The sequence below is a fragment of the Phascolarctos cinereus genome, unplaced genomic scaffold (genome assembly GCF_003287225.1).
Source record: "Phascolarctos cinereus isolate Bilbo 61053 unplaced genomic scaffold, phaCin_HiC Scaffold_726;HRSCAF=1367, whole genome shotgun sequence".
Taxonomy (NCBI): Eukaryota; Metazoa; Chordata; class Mammalia; order Diprotodontia; family Phascolarctidae; genus Phascolarctos; species Phascolarctos cinereus.
Genome location: NW_027556098.1, coordinates 82,033,970 through 82,056,306, shown reverse-complemented (window position 1 = coordinate 82,056,306; position 22,337 = coordinate 82,033,970). Strand labels below are relative to the sequence as shown.

Genomic DNA, 22,337 nt, shown 5'->3' with positions numbered 1-22,337 from the left:
AAGTCTAGATACAAAGAAGGCATGTCTCTATTTTCATCAGTCTGTGTCTCCCTGAAATGGGGCATGGTCATGAAGCTCTCTTCCAAAGATTCCTGCTTTTTACATGTTCTCATTGTTTACCTTCTGCCCACTGGGCTTTCTACCTTATGGGTGGACTTTCTTATTAGGGTGACTTTTACTTCTAGATGGAGGAACTGATCGAGGGAGTCCGCTGGGCCTTCATTGACATGCTGGACAAGGAAAATGAGTGGATGGATGCAGGGACAAAGAGGAGAGCCAGAGAAAAGGTAAAGAAATCTGGTGTTAAATTTTTTTTTTTGTAAGTGGTTTCATGCTTGATGCTGATTTAAGGTTTTGATGTTTGTGCAATTGTTGAAGTTTCTAAAACCTACCAGAGTAAAACTATATTTTGGGATGTACAAATAGATTTTACTCTCTGGAAATAAGAGGAAACAAGGCCTGCCCTTTCATTTTTCTAATGGGATTTTCAAAATTATAGTAGTTCTGGTATTGTGGATAGCATGCTGGGCATGATGTCGGGAAGACCTAGGTTCAGATCCCAACTCTTGCATTTTCTAGCTGTGTGACCCAGGGCAAGTGATTTAACCTCTCTACATTCATAATCTCTCTAGAGCAGGGATTCTTCACCTTTCTTGTGTCACAGACCCCGTTGTCAGTCTGGTGAAGCCTAGGGACCCATTCTCAGAAAAATGACTTTAAATGCGTAAAATAAAATACATAAGATTGCAAAGGAAATCAATTACATCAAAATACAGATATATACATATAGGTACAAAGAGTTCCACACTGGGAGTTCCCAAACCATTGGTTCTTCATGTAGTTGAGTGTTTTTGAAATAATTTCATACTTTGGCCTTCAGTTTGTTTGTTTGTTTTTTAACAAATGGTTCTATTTAGCTATACTGCCTGCTAGCCAGTGATTTTGCATAAGCCTCTTACAGTATATGGCAGAATGCAGAACAGCAGGGAGCTAAGGGGAACAGCTGGCAGGAAAGACCTGAACAACAAAAGAAAAGGGAAAACCCTGTATTGGCTCTGTGTCCTCCTGCTGCATACACAGTGTTATCCCTAGGTCCTATGGCTGATGCTGCCTTTGTAAGCAAATGAAACACATCCTCTTACATTATTTTTCAGAGATGACCCAAATAGCATGACCATCAAGAGGAGTTCTACTATTTACTACCTGTGTGACCTTGGGCAAGACATTTAACTTCTCTGAGCCTCAGTTTCTTCATCTATAAAATGGGGAGGTTGGATCAGGTGAACTCCAAGATTCTCACAAGCTTAATGATCCTGTGATCACTTTAAACTTCGGTTACTCTGCTAAGGATGGCCCTCAAATGATCAAAGCCTAGTGCAGCGGAAAGAGAACAATTTGCCATCCCCAAACCTGGCTTTAAATTGCAGCTTTGCTGTTCACTAACTGTGTGATTGGGAGCAAGTCATTTAATCTTTCTGAGATCCAGTTTTCTTATCTGTAAATAGATGAGGGAAGGGAAAGAAGAAAGGCAACAGGCATTTACTAAGCACCCACTATGGGCCTAAGGAGGGATGAACTGGCCCAGGTTGGAAATGGAGCAGATAAAAGCTTTTGTGTCAATCAGCAGTGGCATCAGTTCTACCTGGGTGAGATGTTGGGAGAAGGGAAGGAAATAATAATTTATATAGTGCTCATTATGGTCCAGGCACTTGGCCTAAGCACTTCACAAACATCACATTTGACCCTCATGATAACCTTGCAGTGTAGGTGCTATTATCATCTCTATTTTATAGTTGGGGAAACTGAGACAGACAGATGTTAAGTGACTTGCCCAGGGTCATACAGCTAGTAAGTGTTTGAGACTGGATTTGAATTCAGGTCTTCCTCACTCCAGGGCCAGCATTCTTTCTACCATATCATCTAGTTGCCTTGTACTAGATGACCTCTGAGGTTTTTTTCCAGCACTAAATGTGAGGTCTTCTGATTGACATGTACTCTAACACATAGTAACTGCCAAGTAATGAGACATTACCATGAACTACCTGTGGAAATCAATCCCATCATTTTATTTTATTTTTTTTAAAATTTTTAAATGGACATCTTTTGTATTCCTATCACTTTCATTTCTGAATAGAGCTCTCCCCCTTTTCCCAGCTCATTACTTTATAATCTCACCTTATTTTCTGTACTGAAGGAAATTCTGTCCTTCAGTGGATCTAGCAAAGCTCTTGACTGCATATTCCCAACCCATTGCCCTTGGAGTGGATGGTGTGTCAGCAAGGACCCTCCCACTTCAGGGCTGTAATCTCCTCAGTGCATATTTCTGTCAACATACATGAAAAGCTTGCTTGGCATTTGACAGTGAAGAAGAACAAAAGTGGGGAAAACAGAGTAAAGGTTAAGTCTTATTCGCCCCTTCCCAAGGCCTGTCAATCAAGGCTGTCCATCATCTTGTAGGGAATGGGCAGAGGTTGCTCACAGAGGGAGCTAAATTACATTCTGAGGTGGGAAGCTGGTGAAGGGGCAGGGGGACTTCTCAGCATCATGATATTGTTTTGAGATGATTTTTTTTTCATTCATTTAAGGAGTTGGAGTCTCTTCTAGAGAATCTTTGTGCTGTTGCAGTATGGCCAAAGAAAATCAGTATTACTACCTCAGCTCAGTTTTTAGCAGCCTGATTCCTTCTGGGAGAAGGGAACCTCTCCTGACTGACTGACTCTCTCTCTCTCTCTCTCTCTCTCTCTCTCTCTCTCTCTCTCTCTCTCTCTCTCTCTCTCTGTGTGTGTGTGTGTGTGTGTGATACAAGCCTAGTGTCCTGGGAACAACAACCTCTTTGACAAGTCCATACAGAGTTCATCTCAGGGAGAGTGGTGAAAGATTGCAAATGATCTACTGCATCACTGTTTGACATTCTAGTCAAGGTGACTGGGAATCCCACTTTACACAGAACTAATCTTAGTTCTACTCTTATTAAAGTGTTCCTGTTTGTCACCAGGATTTCTCTGAATTTCTTTGTGCATCTATGGAAACTGCTACATCATCGTTATTATTTTAATAAAGTGCTCTTCTTCTGATGACCTGACAGTTCTTAGAGATGAACAGAACAGGTACAAGAAGAAAAAGCACCTTAGTTATTACATTTAGATCCCTGGGGAGCCCCAGGCAGCATCTTAAGGTGCTGATTGTATTTGGAATATCAGAGTACTTAAAAAAATGAAAACAAAAATTCAGATGCTTCTTCTTCATCATCCGATAAAAGGGAAGGGCTCTCTGGGGCGGATGAAGGTGAGCCCTATTTTGGACTACAAAAGATTTGTGTTTTCTTTTTCTCTAGAATAAATAAAATGCAGTTCTTAATACGTTCTCTGGATGGAGCTCTTGGTACTTGAAAAGACCATACATAGTTAAAGAGCTGAAGGCTTTTAATGCAGTATTCTGATTCTGGTCTGTTTTTTGAAAATTATTTTTTCTTTGTCATTCTTTCTCGGCTGTATCTGACTTGATTGTCTTTTAATAGCCAATAAGAATGGGGGTGCTCTACCTACTAATTCCTTGAGTCTTAGATGGAAATCTCTGATTATTTACTAGATTCTGCTTTCTGATACTGTTTAATAACTCCTGCATTAAGAAGAGATCCTTTGCTTTCACCTACATTTTAAGTGGAAGTACATAAATTGCCTGCATCCCATGGTAAGCCTTGGCTTTATTTTTTGGGCTTATGTTATTTACCATAACCTCTATGCAGAAGATGTCTCATCAGTAACAGTGTGCACACTGGACCAGTGCTGAGTCGCTAGGCAAAAGAAAAGCTGGAAAATGAAATGAATTAGAGGGAGGAAGCTCTACTTTTCCTACCAATTTAAAGATCATATGTTGACAATGAGCTGTCTGGCATGAATGGTCTTTGACCACAGCATTCCATAGTTAATGGACCTCCTGAAAGTGGAAAGAAACAAAGACAGGGAATGAAAATGGACAAGAGTTTATTATCATGGCATTTGCAACAGTGCTACTTTGAAGAAGGAAATTTATTGATATTGTTTTGTCCTGTTATTTACTGGAGGTGATCATTGCGAGTGATCAGCAATGGTGGCCTTACTTCCTGGGAGTAAACTGGTTATCCTTGCCTTCTTCCTCACCTCCAGAAAGAGCTCATAAGTAGTTTTTGTATTATTTAACAGTCTGCAGTCTGGTGTAGTTGAAAGAGCCTTGAATTTGTAATCAAAAGATCTGGATTTGAATCTTTTCTGCTTGTATAACCTTGGGTAAGCCATGCTATCTTTCTAGTCTTCGATGTTGTCCCCAGCTGTCAAATGAGGAGGTCAGATTGAATAATTTCCAAAATTCCTTCCAGGACTAGATCTTATGGCAAGGTATTTTTTTTTTAACTAATTGTATAGTCTTATGAAGTAAGTAAAACCTCCTTTTTTATGACCATGTATTTTGTAAATAATTAGAGAATAATTATAAACAAATATTATGGCATAGGGATTTGTTAATCTTTTTTTTTTAAGCAAAAATAGATACTGATCTTTTTTTTGTCCAGCACTATGATTTCATGATAGGCTCATAATATGGTAATTACCTCCATCCATGGAGATTTGCCACTTCTCCATAATTTCTGGTCTTAAAGACTGTCCTGGCAGCCCTGAGAGGTTAAGTAACTTGCCCAGGGGTACCCAACCTGTATTTGTGGAAGGATGCATTTGAACCCAGCTCTTCTTAACTCCAAAGTCAGCCCTCTTTGCATTACACCTCAGAAAACAATTTAAAAAATAATCTTAGGGAATCCTTTTTCTTGATCAGAGTAGCCAGAACACAGGTCATTTTGTAATGATTCCCATTCCGATATTATATTTGGATGGGGCTGCAGATCCACTGTAGCTTCAGAAGCAGAGCAGACAATGTGGTACTGGCATCAGGGGGAGTTGATTTGATTCCTGGTTCTGTCCCTTAAGAGCTGTGTGGCCTATGTCAAGTGACTTCACCTCTCGGACTTTGCTTCCCCGTCTAAATTTCGTAGAATAATACTTGCATCACCGAGTCTATTACAGGGTTGTTTGGAGAGAGGTGCTTTGCAGACTTTCAAGTGCTTTATGAACATGAATTTGATGTTGGGTCATTTAATGAAAGTTCTGACAAAGTGATCTTCCTAAAGCGTAGATTTGATTTTATTACCTCACTCTGTAAAAAACAAAACAAAACAAAACAAAACTATTGGCTCCCTATTACCTCTAGGGTCAAATATAAAAATCTCATTTGGCTTTGAAAGCTCTTCATAGCCTGGCTTCTTCCTACTTTTCCAATCTCCGTCCACTTTAACTCTCTGCACACACACTATTATAGTGACACAAGCTTTTTTTGCTCTTCCTCTCACACAGCAATCCATCCCCTAACTCTGTGCCTCTTCATTGGCTTACCCCCATCCTTGGGTTGCTCTCCTCACTTCTTCCTGGCTTCTCTGCTTTCCTTTGAAGTACATCTAAATCTTACTGTTTTTAAGAGGTCTTTCCCAGTCCTGTCGCACCCACCTCCTCCATTCCCAGTGCTTTCTCTCTGAGATCACCTCCCATTTGCATGGTCTAAATCTTATATGGAGAGAGTTGTTTGCATATTGTCAAGGCTGCCCTGTACTAGGTGCTATGGATACAAAGACAAATGTGATAGCCATCTCTACCCTGAAACAGAAGAAAAAAACAAATGAGGTAGAAACAATATGTTCACAGATAAGTAAGCACAAAAATTTACAGATTCTGGGCTTTTGAGGAGAACACTCACATTGGAGGTTGGAGTATGAGGGGTGGTGCTGTAATGAAGAAAAGAATAAATGTACTCTTTGGAGAGAACTGGGGATTCCAAATTGCAGAGAAGGAGGACATTCCAATAAGAATAAAAATGAAGTCATAAACAGGGCACTTAATAAAAGGAAAGAGACCTCCATTAGTTTCCCACCCCTCTTCTTTGGTTATCTCTGTTTCTTCTGCCTGTATCCTATTAGTCTCTGTGTGCTATTTGCTTTGTCAACCCATTTAATGCTTCCCAGTGGAAAGAATACAAGACTGGGAGCCCAAAGATATAGGGCCCTTGTCCTGACTCTGCTCCTAAATCTCTGTGGAATTTTACCTTTTTAGATCTTGGTTCTCTCATCTTTGAAATGAGGGAATTTAGATGATCTCTGAGGTCCCTCCTGTTCTCCTCTACACTTCTATCTATATTTTTTCTTCTGACTCTTATTACTCATCTGACCTTCAGCACCTGATTAACCTTCAATCTGTAAATTGTTAACTCTTTCTTTAACCATGCAAAATAAATACACCTACAAAATTGCTGCTTGCCTTTTTTTTGTCACAGACAGAAACATGTTTGCCTATATGCATCCACATAGAAGAAACATAGATGCCGCTATTCCCTGAGATATTTACTACATGTACAAGTTGGATGACAGGACCACTTGGATACATACTTCCCCACCTCCCTCCCTACCCTATTAGCCTTACATTCTCTGCGTGATTTTTAGCTCCTCCTTCTTGGTTTGCAACTGCCATCCTTAGCAAGAAACAGGAATGTTAAGCTATAAGGAAGACTGAGTCAGGAGTGAGAAATGAAGATTAATTTTGGCTCTGCTTTGGGATGGGTTATGGTGTTTTTCATATTGAATAGGATGATGAATAAAAGAGAAGAATGATCCCCTTTGGGCCCTAAGATTCTATTTCTCCAAATACCAAAAATAAGCTTCTCTTAAAATTCTTAGTTATAGTATTTTAGAGCTAAAAAGGACCATGGAGATCATCCAATCTTACCTCCTTATTTTACTGAAAAGGAAACTGGAGCCTAGGGATGCCAATTTGCTTTTATTTTTCTTATTTCCCTCTTCTGGCCTTCCCTTCTCGTCCTTTCCTCTCCTTGTAAGGTGTGGTGGTCTTGTGTAATGGTGGACTTTTATGTTTTACGTCTGTGAAAGGAACCACCATGCTTGATTTGGAGACCTCTGGTTCTGAAAATGAATGGCCTTCTTTACATGGACCACTATGAGAAATTTTAAGGATAGAAGAAAAGAATGATTTCTTTTGTGTGGAGAAGGAATCTGGGACCTGGAATTCCATTGATGTGGGGAACACTAATTGTGGCAACTCTTTCCACCAAGTAGATAGGCCACTTGTCTGTAACATGTAGTCTTAGATCAAATCAAATTGTAAAATTTCGATCAGATCCATTATACATATATTATACATGCCTGGCACTCTAGTTTGGTCTTCCAGTGCAGGCTTAATTGAATTGAGCTTTGGTGGACTAGATCCTCACTAAAGTAATGTCCTTGGGGTCCTTAGAGGTGATTTATGTGAAACTGCATCATAGGCCCTTTTCTTATTTTAGTAACTAGCTTCAGTGGGCTCATCCAACTTGGGTCTAATCCTGGGGACGGACACCTTGAAATTCAGTTTTTCTTTTTGACTCATTGTTCCTCTTGGTCTCAAGCTAGGAAATCTCCAAAATAAGGCTTGGGTGTAGCTTGCTTCAAGGTTTTCCCAAAGTAGGTAAATGGAGCTACCATTTTTTGTAGAAGCACTCAAGGAAGCACCAGGAAATTGGACATGAGATGGACTACTTCACACAGAATATTCAGGGGATACAAAGGATTTATAAGAGCCAGTAAACCTATATAGAACACATATAAAGTACTAACATAGAACATTGAAAAGGGACTAAATTTGGGATTGTCGTTAGGGTAACACTTTGCCATTATATTCATTTGTGACATACTGTAGACAATTCCTCTGAGATTCTTAGTACCCCTGAGTCCCAGTATCAGGATTGATGTCCCTAGCCATACTCCCTTCACTATCTACTTAACTTACTCCGTGGATTTCTCTTCTTCTCATCAGTAGTCTTGCCTTTCCATCCCTTTCCAGCTCTCTTCATGGCGTTTTCTTCCCCCACTAGAACATAAGCTCCTTGAAGGGAATAACTCTCTTGTATGTCTGTATCGTGTCCTTAGCACTTAGCACAGTGCCAGGCACATATTAAGGGATTAAAAAATTCTCTCTCTCTCTCTCTCTTTCTCTCTCTCCCTCCCATTATTTAAAGCATTATTTAAAGCAACATCTCTGACAAGTGGTGACAGTCTCACTTGACTGTTTCTTGTAAAAGGGAAATCATTAACCTTTAAGGCATTCTGTGTGAGGTTACAGCACTTCATTTTAGATATTCACAAAGTTTAGTTTTCAAGTAAAAATTCTTTGACTCTTAAGTTATTTAGCATAAACAAATAAAAGCCGGTAGATATAACCCTTTTTTAAAAAAAATTAAAAATATTTATTTTCAGTTCTAACTTCTCTCTTTCTTCCCTTCCTCCCCCACTCATTGAGAAGGCAAGAAATACAACATTCATTATACATATGAAGTCATGCAAAACATATTTCCCATTAATTTTGCTGTGAGAGGAAAAGTAAAGTGTAAGAAAATGTTTCACTTTGCTCTGAATTCATCAGTTTTGTCCATGGAGGCAAATAGTGTTTTTTATTACAAGTTCTTTAGAATTGTCTTGGATCATTGTATTCATCAGAGTATCTAAGTCTTTAACAATTGATTTTCATTATAATATTGCTGTTACTTTGTCCAATGTTTTAGTTCTGTTCACCTCACTTTGCATCAGTTCATACATTTTTTTGTAGCACAGTAATATTACATCATGATCATATACCACAGCTTGTTCAGCCATTTCCAATTGATGGGCATCTCCTCGGTTTCCAAGCTTTGCCATCACCAAAGAGCTGCTATAAATGTTTTTGTAGATGTAAGTCCTTTTTCTTTTCTTTGATCTCTTTGGGGTACAGACCTAGTAGTGGTATTGCTGCATCAAAGCATATATACAGTTTTATGCCCTTTGGGCATAGTTCCAAATTGTTCTCCAGAATGATTGGACTAGTTTGCAACTCCACCAATAGTGCAACTCCACCAATAGTCCACCAATATTTTTCCACATCCCCTCCAGCATTTATCATTCCTGATGGGTGTGAAGTGGTACTTCACAGTTGTTTTAATTTGCATTTCTTTAATAATCAATGCTAATAGACAGAATCCTAAAATAAATTTTGAGAAATTCTAAAGAACTTGTAATGAAAAACACTGTCTGCCTCCAAGGACAAAACTGTTGAACTCAGAGCAAAGTGTTACCGGGCAATTACTGAAATTTTAAATGGATTCCTTACCCCACCCCTATTCTTAGTCTACTTTCCACTATTTTTAGTTATATAGTGTCAAAAAATGAAAAGAATGAAGATACTAAGTAAAATTGAATGGGACTGTAGATCTAAATGGGACCTCAAAAGTGATTGGATTTAACTTTTTTTTGCAGAAAAGGAAACTGAGGCCCAGGGAGCTTAAGTGACTAGCCTGAAGTCACCCAAGTACCAAAATGTGAGAGTCAGGACTTGAATCAAGATCATCTTTTATCATGTTTCTTGCATATACCCATCTGCATGATAGAAAAAAAAATGTGAGGATAAAATTAAGAAAGGATGGCAATGTTTGGAGATATAAGAAAAGACAAATGGATAACACCTTTGGGGGTTGGAAGATGGAATATTGTTTACATTTGGTGTGTTTTCAAGCTTCTATTAAGCATAACTTTCTAAGGTCCCTTTTAGCTCTAACATTTTCTGATTCTTGGGCTTGTAAACAAATGCTACTATCATTCTCACAATATGGGGACTCTACACTAATGGAAGTGTTCATAAATATAGATTAATGGGTTAATTCCAACTTGAGATCTTCATAATATTTGCTTCTTGCTACAAATAGTCACACATACCAACACAAGGTTTATAATTTTTTAAATGTGTGTATATACTTCTAGGAGACAATGGGACAGCTAGGTGGTACAGTAGATAGAGTGTGGGCCTGCAGTCAGTGTCTTTGTGACACTTACTATCTGTATGACCCCTAGTAAGTCATCTAACCTTTATTTACCTCAGTTTCCTCATCTGTAGAATAGGGATAATGAGAGCACCTACTTTGCAGGGTTGTTGCAAGGATCAACTGAGATAATAATTGTAAAGCACTTAGCATAGTGCCTGGAACATAGTAGGTGCTATAAAAAAGTGCTATAAAAATGGTATCATCATCATTATTATCATTATTATTGATATAAGCATTTACTATCTCTCTTCTGTCTTACTAACAGTTTCTGTGTATCATAGGGCTATTGTAAGAATCAAATGAGATAATATATACAAAAATACTTTGGGAACCTGAAAGCACTAAATACATATTAGCTATTTATTATTATTGTTATAATGTCAACAAATCAACAAGAGTTTATTAAGTACTTACTACATGCCAGGCATCATGCTAAGCACTGGGAATACAAATACAGACAGAAAGAAAGACAGGCACTATCCTCAGAGTTCACATCCTATTGAAAAAGACTAAACATGAAAGGAAACTGGAAAGAGGGAGAGGCGAGCAGGGTGAGAAGGGGAAGAACAATAAGAGATGAAGGTACCAGATGGGGGTGTAGCGGGGGAGGCATTGTAGAGAAAGTCTGGGAGAGTCAGGAGTTCAGCCTGGAGAGGAATGAGACCATGGCTGGTCTGGTCATCCTTCTTAAAACAGAGGTTCTTTCAGAGTGAGAAATCCAGGATGATGTGAACTTATAGTGTGAAGAGGTTTCTGGGGCATCGTAGAGAAAGTCCAGGAGAATCAAGAGTACACCCTGGAGAGTTAATAACCTGGTTAATCAATCAAAGTCTGATATTTTGGTGTAATTTTTTTTTTTTGGTGAGACTGAGGAGGGAAAGATTGTGTTCAGATGAGCATGGTGTAGTGGAAAGAATGCTGCCTTTACAATCAAGTCAAGATTCTAAACCTGGCTCTGTTGCTTAAAGTGTTGTGTGACCTTGAACATATCATTGAACCTTTTGGAAGTTGTGTGACCTTGAACATATCATTGAACTTTTTGGAAGATCTGTTTTCTTAACTGTAAAGAGGTGATAATGATGCCTGTTCTGTATACTCTGCAGGATTGTGGTGAGGATCAAATGTCATTACATGTGAAAGCACTTTTCAAACTCCAAAGCACTAGACAAACATAAGGGATTATCATGTCTTTCAGAAGCAATTCAGAGACAGCCACATGGCTTTAGAATTACCTTTCAAAGTGGAGAACAAGAGAGTGACCTTTAATAAATGATGGAAAATGTCCCCTGCTTTTATTTCTAGGTAGTAAAGTTTTAATGCTTGATTTTCTTGTTCATGAGCCAGTACCAAATTGTGCAAGTCTATTTCCTGGTGCCCATCTACAAGAAAGGACTCTACAATGTTGAGTTGAGCTCCAGAGGGGATTTGTAGGAAAATACGGCCAAGATGGGTAGTTATGAATGGGTTGTGATCTATAACATTGAAAGGACTACCCAGAAGAATGAGACCACAGACCAATTAGAGTTTTGAATTATAAAGCAAAAAACATGTCTCTTATGTGCCAGGTACCATGCTAAGATCTGGAAATACAAAGACAAAAATGAAACAGTCCCTCCCATCCAGAAGTTTGCAGTCTCTCAAGAGAGAAAACATATATTTAAATACACATAAGACAATGAAACAATAATAACTAGTATTTATATAGCTCTTTAAAGTTTGCAAAGTGCTTTACATTTGTTATCTTATTTGATCCTCACAATAATCCTGTGAGGTAGGGGCTATCATTATCCCCATTTTACAGATGCAGAGATTGAAGTTGAGAGAAATTAAATGATTCACCAGGGTCACAAGCTAGGGTTAAAAGGAAAATTCTTTGTTTGGTCTTTCACTCTAATTAATGAGACAAAACTCAGGTCAAAGAGAAGTGTTTATTAAATATGTCAAGATAGCAACACATTGATGGGCCGATCACTGGAGATCAGTAAGGAATTCAAGACAGAGCTGGCTTTTATTGATAAGTTTTGTGATGAGATATAGACAATTTGGACAGGTCGAGGTCAGAAAAAGGGGATGGGCCATTGCATCTCAGTTCCTCCCCAGTTGCCTGTATGTGATATTTATCAGCTAGGGGTAGATGACAAAGCTGCAGACTGGGTGACGTCTTCCCTGGTAGAGCCTCCCTCACCACTGATTACAAGCAGGACTGGGAACAGTGGTCACAGGACTCAAACTGAGGACTTTCTTTTTAGGCAATTGGAGTTAAGTGACTTACCCAGGGTCACACAGACTGAGGACTTCTTGATCCCAGGCCCAGTCTACTAAGCCAGGGAAAGAGATTAGAGCTGTGATTTCATTACTATCTACCATTACATTTTTAGCAGGTGGCCTATAACACTGAGAGGGTTAAACAGCCAGTGTCTATGTCAGAGCCCGGACATGAACCAAGGTTTTCTTGTCTCTGAGATCAGCTCTCCAGTCACTGCTCCACACTGCCTAAGTTTGTGATGCCCAAGCAACTATCTAGGTATATGAGGACTGCACCTGACATTCCACTGATCTAGGGGACTCCTTCTGTTGGTATAGATCTGCACTTTCTCGACAATTTAACATCTTGAGTCCTGGAAGTTAAGTGATTTGCCCATGGTCACAGGGACTGTATGTTTCAGAGGCTGGGCATCCTTGCTCTGAGACCAGCTTTCTGTCCACTATTTCTTACTGGCTCTTACATGTAAGATTTTATTTACCTATATTTTTGTATTTTACATATATACACACACACACACACACACACACACACACATATATATATGTATATATGTATCGACACATATACTGTGTACATATGTATACACACATATATACTATATATATATATGTATACACACATACAATATGGGCAACTATGTGGCACAGTGGATAGAGGGCAGAGTCTGAAGTCAGAAAAACCCGAGTTCAAATTCTACCCCAGATACTTACTAGCTTTGTCATTTAACGCTGTTTGCTTAGTTTCCTGATCTGTAAAAGAAGCTGGAGAAGTAAATGGTAAACCACTTCAGTACCTTTGCCAAGAAAACTCAGAATGGAATTATGAAGAGTTGGACATGATTGAAATGACTGAATATATACAATATATTTACACACATACATATACTCATGTGTATGTATGGCATATATACACATACACAAATATGTATATATGTATATGTATATACACATATAACAAGGGCAGTGAGATGGTACAGTAGATAGAGTGCTGGGCTTGGAGTCAGGAAGACTCATCTTCCTGAGTTCAAATCTGGCCTCAGATACTTACTAGCCGTGGGACCCTGGGCATGTCACCTAACCCTGTTTGCCTCAGTTTCTTCATCTGTAAAATAAATTGGAGAAGGAAAAGGCAAACCATTTCAGTATCTTTGCCAAGAAAACCCCAAATGGGGTCACAAAGAGTTGGACATGAGTGAAATGACTTAACGAGAGCAATATATGCATATAAGACATGAAGCTAGAGGGATGAGGTGGTAGAATAGATAGAGCACTGGGCCTGGAGACAGGAAGACCTAAGTTCAAATCTGATCTCACGTATTTACCAGTTGTGTGATTCTGGACAAATTACTTAACCTTTGTCTGCCTGTCTGTCTGTGGTAGTTGAGTTTCCTTAACCGTAAAACGGAGATAATAATAGCACCCACCTCCCAGGGTTGTTGTGAGGTTCAAATGAGATAATATTTGTAAAGTGCTTGGCACAAAGCCTGGCACATAGTAGGCATGATATAAACGTTAGCTTTTATTAGCATCATTATCATCGTCATCATCAGGAAATGCCCCATGTCAGAGTTGTTCCTTGAGCTGACCTTTGAAGGAAAAATAAATTCACTCAAAAGAAGCGTTGATTGTAAAAGAATGTTTTTTTTTAGAATGATAGTTTGAATTTCCAGAGGCAGGATTGTGTAATGGGTAGGAGGCAGCCATGAAGCGAGGAAGACCTAGGTTCAAGTCCTATAGCAGAAAAAGAGCTGAATCTAGTCAGGAACTGATTTGAAATCCAGAGCTGCCACTTACTACAGGGGTGATCTTGGGCAGTCACTCAAGCTCCTCATGTGTATTATGAGGGATGTCCTCTAGATGTCTTCCAAGGTCCTTTTCAGCTATAGATTGAGCATCCTCAGATGTGACATACTGAAAGTTGTAACACAGACAAGTCACTTCCCTTATCAGTGCCCTTGGCAACCCTCCAAGACTATACCTGACAATGAGTTGCTGTCCCCATGGGAAAGAAAAATTTGTTAAGTTCCTCCTATGGGCTTGGAGTCAGGAAGACTCATCTTCCAGAGTTCAAATCTGGCCTCAGACACGTACTAGCTGGGTAACCCTGGGCAAGTCATTTAACCCTGTTTGCCTCAGTTTTCTAATCTGTAAAATGAGCTGGAGAAAGAAATGGAAAACTTCTCCAGTATCTTTGCCAAGAAAACTCCAAATAGAATCACAGAGTCGGACACAACCAGCATGACTCAACAATAATAAACTATGCCAGGCACTTTGCAAATATTAACTCATTTTATCTTCATAACAACACTGGGAGGTAGGTACTATCATTATTCCTGCTTTATGATTGAAGAAACTGAGGCAGACAGATGTTAAGTGGCTTGTCCAGGGTCATATAGCTACTAAGTGAGGCAGATTTGAACTCAGGTCTTCCTGACTCCAGGCTCAGCCCTCTAGCCACTATAACACCACTGCCTTTGGTGGAAGGAGTTCCCTGTTCTGGAGCAAGTCCTGCCCCTTCCCCTATGTTTCTTCCCTCCTCTCTCTATCATGAATTTGATGGGAAAGGGGATATATTCCTTTAGTAATCTGGAAATTTTATGTTGAGGTTTAAGTGTGTAAGGTTCTTCCTTTTTGCCCTGAGCTCAACTAATAGTCACAGCACGTTTGCTTATCTCTTTTCTTTGGGATTAGATCTGCTGCTGTCAGCTTCCCCCCTTGTTATCTGGCTGCTGGACCGCTCAGTCAATTGTACGGAGATGTCAGTTCCATTAATAATCCAAGGGCCATATTGGCAGACAGCGGGAGAAGGGTGAAGGGAAAAGAGATTGTCTTTTACCTGGTACTAGGAGTTGTCATTTTCTAGACCCCAACATCGCTGTATAAAGTCCAAGTGAGGATATAACATCTAAACCACTTGTGATGAAAACTCACATAGGACCAAGAGAACACAGAGAGCCAGAAAAGAAAAGAAGGAAATGAACTGAAGTTTTAGCTAATATTTATATAGCACTTGGAGGCAGCTGGTGGCTCAGCGGATAGAATACTGGTCCTGGAATCAGGAAAATCGGAGTTCAAATCCAGCCTCAAATCCAGCTGTGTGACCATTAGCAAGACATTCAACCTCTGATTGCTTGACAAAATGGATCCACTGGGGAAAGAAATGGCAAACCTCTCCAGTAGCTTTGCCAAGGAAAATCCCAAATGGGGTCCCAAAGCATAGGTTACAACTGCATGACAAACAAGAAAATATAGCACTTAATATATGCCAAGCGCTTTATAATTGTTATCTCGTTTGATTGTCACAACAACCCTGAGAGATAGGTGTTATTATTATCCCCATTTTACAGATTGGGAAACTGAAATAAATAGAGCCTAAGTGACTTGACCAAAGTCACAGCTGGTAAGTATCTGAGGACAGATTTGAACTCAGGTCTTCTGCTCTCCCGGCCTGGAGCTCCATCCACTATGCCACCAGCTGCCTTGTTTTATAGTTAGGGAAGCCAGAGGAAAGCAGGGCCCTGCAGAGAAGCCATGATAATAAGTCTTCTGACAAAGCCTCTTGTGTTTTTGCAAATCAATTTAATTTTTGTTTTAAATGTTATTGTTTTTAGTGTGTCAAATCAGCAGAATTATTCGTAAAAAAGGTACATTTTCTAAAAGGATTGATCCTTCAGTGGGAGTCTGAGTTGTACTTTTTTTTTTCTTTCTTCTTTTGTTAGATCAGGCCCTCATCACACAGGAGGGATAGAAATACTTTTATTCATGATAATCTTAGAGGTGTGTGAGACTGACTCAGCTGGCTGGTGCAGTGGGCTGTATTCAGTGCCTTTGTATGGCTGTTGAGTTATTTGTTTGTTTATCCTAAAGACATTGGAGCTGCCGCTCCCCTATACTTAGCCACCTGAGAAATGGGTAATAGTCATTCTTTTGTCTAGAGCTAAGCAAGAAATTCTTGTCAATACAAGCACAGACAGGAAAAATGGAATTGTTTTCCCCATGTGCACATTTGCTCAATGAACTCATTTAAACTGGAATAACAGCTATCTGTAGATATATAAAGCATAAAAAAAAACCACAGGTCTCCTATCAGTTCCCTTGTACCAGTATGCAAATCATTCCCAGAGTAAGTAATTTGAATTCTCAATTTCAATAGTCATACTTCAAATACGTCTAAGGTTAGTCTATTCATCTTTAATATAATACACCCCTGTAAGTTACTTTTAGTAAAGAGCAAAGTTAACACCCTACTTTAGAGGCTAACTGTGCCCTATAAAGGCAGTAGCTATACCAGCCTCTGCCTTAGTTCTCTAATAGACATAGATCTGGAGTCCTTGGGGATAGTTTTTTATTACTGAGAATTTTACAGACCCACATCCAAAGGCCCACGCTATATTTAGGTGGATGCTAATCAATATTTGCCATCAATGATAATGCTAAACTGAGTCTCTTGGCCCTCCATTCTTGATATGATATGTATTTTGGTGAGAGTACCCATACTAAGCAGAGCTCCCGTCCATCTAAATGTACAGTTTTGACTTTGGAGAGCAGAAATGTGATTCCAGCTACATCCGTGCATACTTTATAAGTGTATGGTATATGTCAGACCTTTCAAAGCACTTCTGTCTGTGGTGGCTCACTTGAATCACACAATTATTAATCCCACTGCCTTAATCCAACCAAGTAGCTATTTTACTTACAGACCCACTCTTGTACGTATATGTAGATGCTACATTTCAAGGTAGAACAATGTTGGGGCAGCTAGGTGGCACAGTGGATAGAGCACTGGCCCTGGAGTCTGGTGGCCTTGAGTTCAAGTCTGGCCTCAGATACTTATTAGCTTTGTGACCCTGGGCATTTCACTTAACTCTACTTGCCTCCAAAAGGAAAAAAAAAAAAAGGAAACATAGAATAATATTCTCAGCTGTGAAAGCCATAGGAGAAGGTGTTGCAATAACATGGCTACTTCACCTTTTAAGTTGTCTAAGGGTGTCTTTTCTGACTTTAAGCACTTTTGGGATATTTGGGGCAGTAGCTAACCAGAGGCATGGAGCAAACCTACAATATTCTGGTTCCTTAATATACACAGATGGAGAGGTCTTAGGGATGGTTTGGATCCCTGCTAATTTATGTTTGGTGATGATGGTACTGAGTCTCTTTGTCTCCTATTCTTGCCCTGTTCTCTCCCATCCCTGGGCTTATTATATTTCTTCATAGCATTCAGTGCCTTCCTGATTTTGGCCTTTGTGCCGAGACCAGGCCTCTGTCGCTCTTGTACTTTCATTGAGATGGTCAAGTTCTGTTTGGTCTTGACCTGGATTACCTGACTTCCTAACACTGACTTCCGTCTCTCCTGGTATGTGTGTACTTAGAGTCTTGGTAAATTTCAGGCCTGCCTAGATTGTCTAGCTTCATAGTGCTATAGTCTTCATATCGTTCAGGATAGATTTCTGTGAACTCCAGCCCCTATGCCCCTGGGCCATTCCTGTCAGAGCTCCTCCGTCTCTTTGGCATCTGCCACAGTCAGAGCAGCTACAGCACCATGGGTTTCTGACACCCCTGGGGCCTCCCTCTCCAAGAACTCTACCACTTCCCCTCCTGGGATAGAATGCTGCAGGTGTCAGAGCCCTCCGGAGTGTCTTAGGTCAGAGTGCTGTGGGCTTTCGACCTCCCCCTCCACCCCAGGACATATCAGAATGCTGCCTGCGCAGGGTTATGATCGGAGCACTGTGTGTTTGTGTGGCCCCTGAGGCTTCCCTGTTTTCTTGCTCCAGGCTTCAGATGCCTCTGTAGCATCCCTTATCCAAGTGTCATCAGGCTTCAGGCTTGTTTAACGGTGCTCTCATAGGCTTTCCTGGAAGAGAGGACTTGCAGAATTCTGACTTTCATCTGGACCTTTCAGAATTCTGAAAGCCTGTCAGGATGGTAAAAAGGTGTTTAATGTTGTTTCTCTTTGGATGTCTTAATCATTATTTGGTACGGTGCTATTTTAGATTTTTGTTGGAATATATGTGGAAAAGCTAAGAACCTCTCTGATCAAAGCACCTTAACTGAAAGTCTGAATTGGACTGCTTTAAGCTTCATTTGCAAGATGTAGATCACAATTCTGACCTACCTCTAAGGATGAATGATTTGTGGGAATCAAATGAGGTATCAGAATTAAAAATGCTTTGAGAATTATGAGGTATTACACATATGTAAATTATTAGTACACATGTTTGTACCTTGAATCCCATCTTATCTTCCTTTCACCAAATATAACTATACATTTGATGGATTAGGTAACTCTTTACTATGGGTATGCTAATAATACCAGTAGGACCTATCTAACAGACTTGTGGTGAGGTTCAAATGGAATACTGTATATCAAGTATTTTTTAAACCTTAAAGAACTATACGAAGTTTCATATTGTTATTAACAGCATTTATTAGAATTGAGGAGTCTAGTAGGCATAGTGAATAGGACAATGGACTTGGAGTCAGAAAGACTTGAGTTTGAATTCTACCTCAGATACTTACTAGCTGTGAGGCCCTGGGCAAGTCACTTAACCTTGATCAGCCTCAGTTTTCTTATCTGTAATATGGGGATGATAATAACACTTACCTCACAGATTGAGGATCAAAAGAAATTTTGTACACACCCACATATACATATGTATGCATTGAAAACTTTAAAGCATTATATGAACTTTTACTATTACTTGATAATAATAATAAAAGCATGTATTTAATTCTTTGGCCAGATGTTATAATGAAGAGAAGTGAATCATCTCTGGAACTAAGGGAAAAAATATACAAGTGAATTTTCAAAAAATCTACTTATCCAATGATATTGTCAGAAACATTTTTCATTCTAGAAAAATCTGCATTTACACGTGTTTTCATTTTATTTAAACCTTTTAACCCGGCGGAAGGTTTCCCTTCTCTCCCTTACTGAAGATCAGTTATTTAGTTGTTAGGGGTTCTTTACTCTTATGGCTCTAATTTGCTTGAGGAAAATGAAGGAGTCTGTTGAGTAAGGTGGAATCCTAGCAAAGAGAGGGGCTCCTACTGATTATTTTCTCCTCCATAGCAGTAAATGCGATGCCAGCAGCCCCTTCTTTGCACTGGGGCTGGAGAGCAATTTATTTTGTAATGTGGGCTTAGACCAGGGAAACGGGCTTCCCTTGCTTATCTCAGATGACTTTTGGCCTCGTTTTATCTAGACCCTTAGGGATTTCAAACACAAGCCTAGGATTAGACAATCATAGCTCTACAACTAGAAAGTCTCAGAAGCCATTTAATCCAAACTCTTATTTTATAGGTGACAAATCCCTGTTCAAACCCCTCTTACTTGTGGGACAGCTGGGCATCTGATTTCTTCTACAAAAAGATAGCTGTCCTAAGCAGGTGTTATTAAAAACGCCTTTGTAGGGGCAGCTAGGTGGCGTAGAGGATAGAGCACCGGCTCTGAAGTCAGGAGGACCTGACTTCAAATCCAGTCTCAGACCAAGCACTTGACACTTACTAACTGTGTGACCCTGGGCAAGTCACTTAACCCCAATTGCCAAAAACAAAACAAAAAAACACCTTTGTATTTTGTGTAATTAAAAAAAAGTGATTATATGAACATTTAACACACAATTTTAAAACATGGAAATACTTAATTGAATCAATTATCTCATTGTTATAGACACACCTAGATTGTAACCCATCCATACCTCATCCTCCAATGTCATTCTTGTCCATATCCTTTCATAAATTCTCTATAGGGGAAACCACCCAGTATTCTGGAACTTTTTCTCTAGATCTCAACATTGTATGGATACCAGTGGAGTAGGCAGTCTATTCACTGGTCATCTCTTGTTCTTGCTATCCTGGCCAAACCTCCTTTTTTGGTCATATATCTCTTTGATCTCTCATGATGGTTCTCATGTTGGTAGTATGTTGTAGTCTACTCAAGCCTACTGGGTATCTTTATATAGCCTTTTGGGTGACCTACAATTTTAGTTCTTTGGAGACAATGGTATGCCTCGTAGCCACAGAGCATTCCCTGAAAAGAATTGATATTAATAAATGGGCCTTTGTTTCAGTGAGAATCTTATAGTCATAGAAGTACTAAACAATTTCCCAAAGGTAATCTAGCTTGCTCACCTCCTCCTGCTCATGGAAATAACATAGTTAAATTTCCATTAGCTGGATCCCTAACACTTATTGTCACCTAGCTGCTTCAGAAAAGATAGGTAATAATAGTGTGAGCACACGTGGCATGTATAACTCCAGGCAAATGGTGTGGCAGGGAAGCCATGGGCCACCTGAGGAGAGGATAGATCACCATCATCTCTGGATCAAGCCTCATTTTTCACGTTGAATCTCAATTGCCATTCTTCATTTCTCCTCCCTTCTCTTTGCATCAATTCTGGCGTGAAATGAAATCTGCAACCCAAAGAGATGCTGCTGATATGTGTGCAGTTACTGCACCAGATGGTATTTGAATCTTGTGTTTTCAGTGAAAAATGAAAAGACCCAACGCATGCACCAATGACTGAAGGTTGAATTAATCTTTATAATTAAATAGAGTATTACCCTGCTATGAATGATTTTAGCTTTCAAACTGGATTTCACGCTAATTTTTCAGTGAACTGTAATTGTATTAACATGGATTTTTAGAAGTCTCAGAGGGCATAAAAGTAGACTTTGCCAAGCTACTGACAGAAAAGTTAATGTCAGAACTTTTATGTATTCATCACCTCTTTGCAGGCTTTTGAAAATTTTCAGATAGTGCATTTTGACTATGATTTATACTTGCAAAGTGCTTTTTAATCACTAATTAATTCTTTCCCCTGGCCATCTAATAGGAGATGTAAAGATAGGTTAGGATTAAGTTAGTGCAGAGAATAACCTATGAGGTATTGGTGGGAAACTCATGGAAGGCAGTAAGATTGAAGCATCCCATTTGTAAATCCATGAGGTTTCATCATTCACATAGCCTCTTATAACTTTATAGTTGAAAGATTATTCATCTAACCCTCTTAGAGATTTTCTAATTTACCGGGGAGAGTGGGCTCAAACTTAAAGGGGGCCTGCTATAAACGTTCCTCCCACTAAGAGATTCCCTTCTGAGCGAGGCATAGTTGATGGGTAAGTTGCTACCTTGAATTCAGGGCACCACACATCGGTGACTGGGTTGATCTTCTGCTTGGTTAATCAAACAGGTTGCAGTGATTACAGCTGATAGTAAACGCTGTTGTCTCTCCTGACCTTTTAAAGCTCATTAAGTTGCTCCATCTCTAGTTCTACTTCATTTAAGAATAGGAGAGAATAGATTCAATAACAACAGAAATAATTACAGTGCCAGGTGATCGTGGTTTCATATGGTGCTGGCTTAGGTGGGCCTCCCCCATGGTACTTCCCCTAAGGCTCTTCAATTCTTGCTTCAGTCACTACCAGGAAAAAGAGACTGATATGGCCAGTTAGTCAATTAATGCCTTTTATATGCATATCCACTTCAGGTTTTACAGATAGTCAAAAGGCTTTTTTTTTTTCATTTCCACGTGTAAACAGACAGGAAACAGTCCTTGAATACCTGTACATGGTCTCTATAGGGGTAGGGTTTATTTATTCCATTGCATCTCAGAATTCCAGAAGCAGGTTTACCCCCCCCCCAGGTGCTCCTGAAACTAGGACCTCACTGGGTAGTCCCAAGTTTCCTAGACAAAGTTTCCTAGGAAGACCTCTCATCTAGAACTTCACAGCTCCTTCCTGGTCCAGGCTTGACTATATAACTAACCTGGAACCTAAGATTTCAAGATGAGCGCTCCTGAAAGCTTGGCAGCCACTAACAGCTTTACCAGTCCAATTATTTTGATCCTAGCATTGGCAAAAGAGAATTCTCTTGGTGAGCGATTATAAACACAAACATTTCAGCTTGCTATGTGATAAAGCATTAGACTTTAGATCCTTTTTGTGGAGTCATAAAACATAGGCCAGGAAGGACCTTAGAGATCATTTAGTCTAAATCCCCTTATTCTACAGATGAAGAAACTGAGTTGCAGAGAGATTGCATCCCTCGCACAAAGTCATGTAACAAATTATTAACCAGTTATTTCTGAACTTCTAGTCTAGTGCATTTTCTACTGTGCCATGGTTGTTTATTCATTTTTTTTTTATCTAGAGAA

At 39.5% G+C, this 22,337-nt stretch overlaps 1 protein-coding gene across 1 annotated transcript in view; it reads left to right on the top strand.

Annotated features, from left to right (window-relative positions):
- Positions 1–22,337, top strand: part of PHEX (phosphate regulating endopeptidase X-linked) — a 244,431-nt gene that overhangs the window by 118,485 nt on the left and 103,609 nt on the right. The window contains exon 11 of the mRNA XM_078146134.1: positions 186–287. Coding sequence (XP_078002260.1) covers positions 186–287 — 102 coding nt within the window. The remainder of the gene's footprint in view (positions 1–185; positions 288–22,337) is intronic.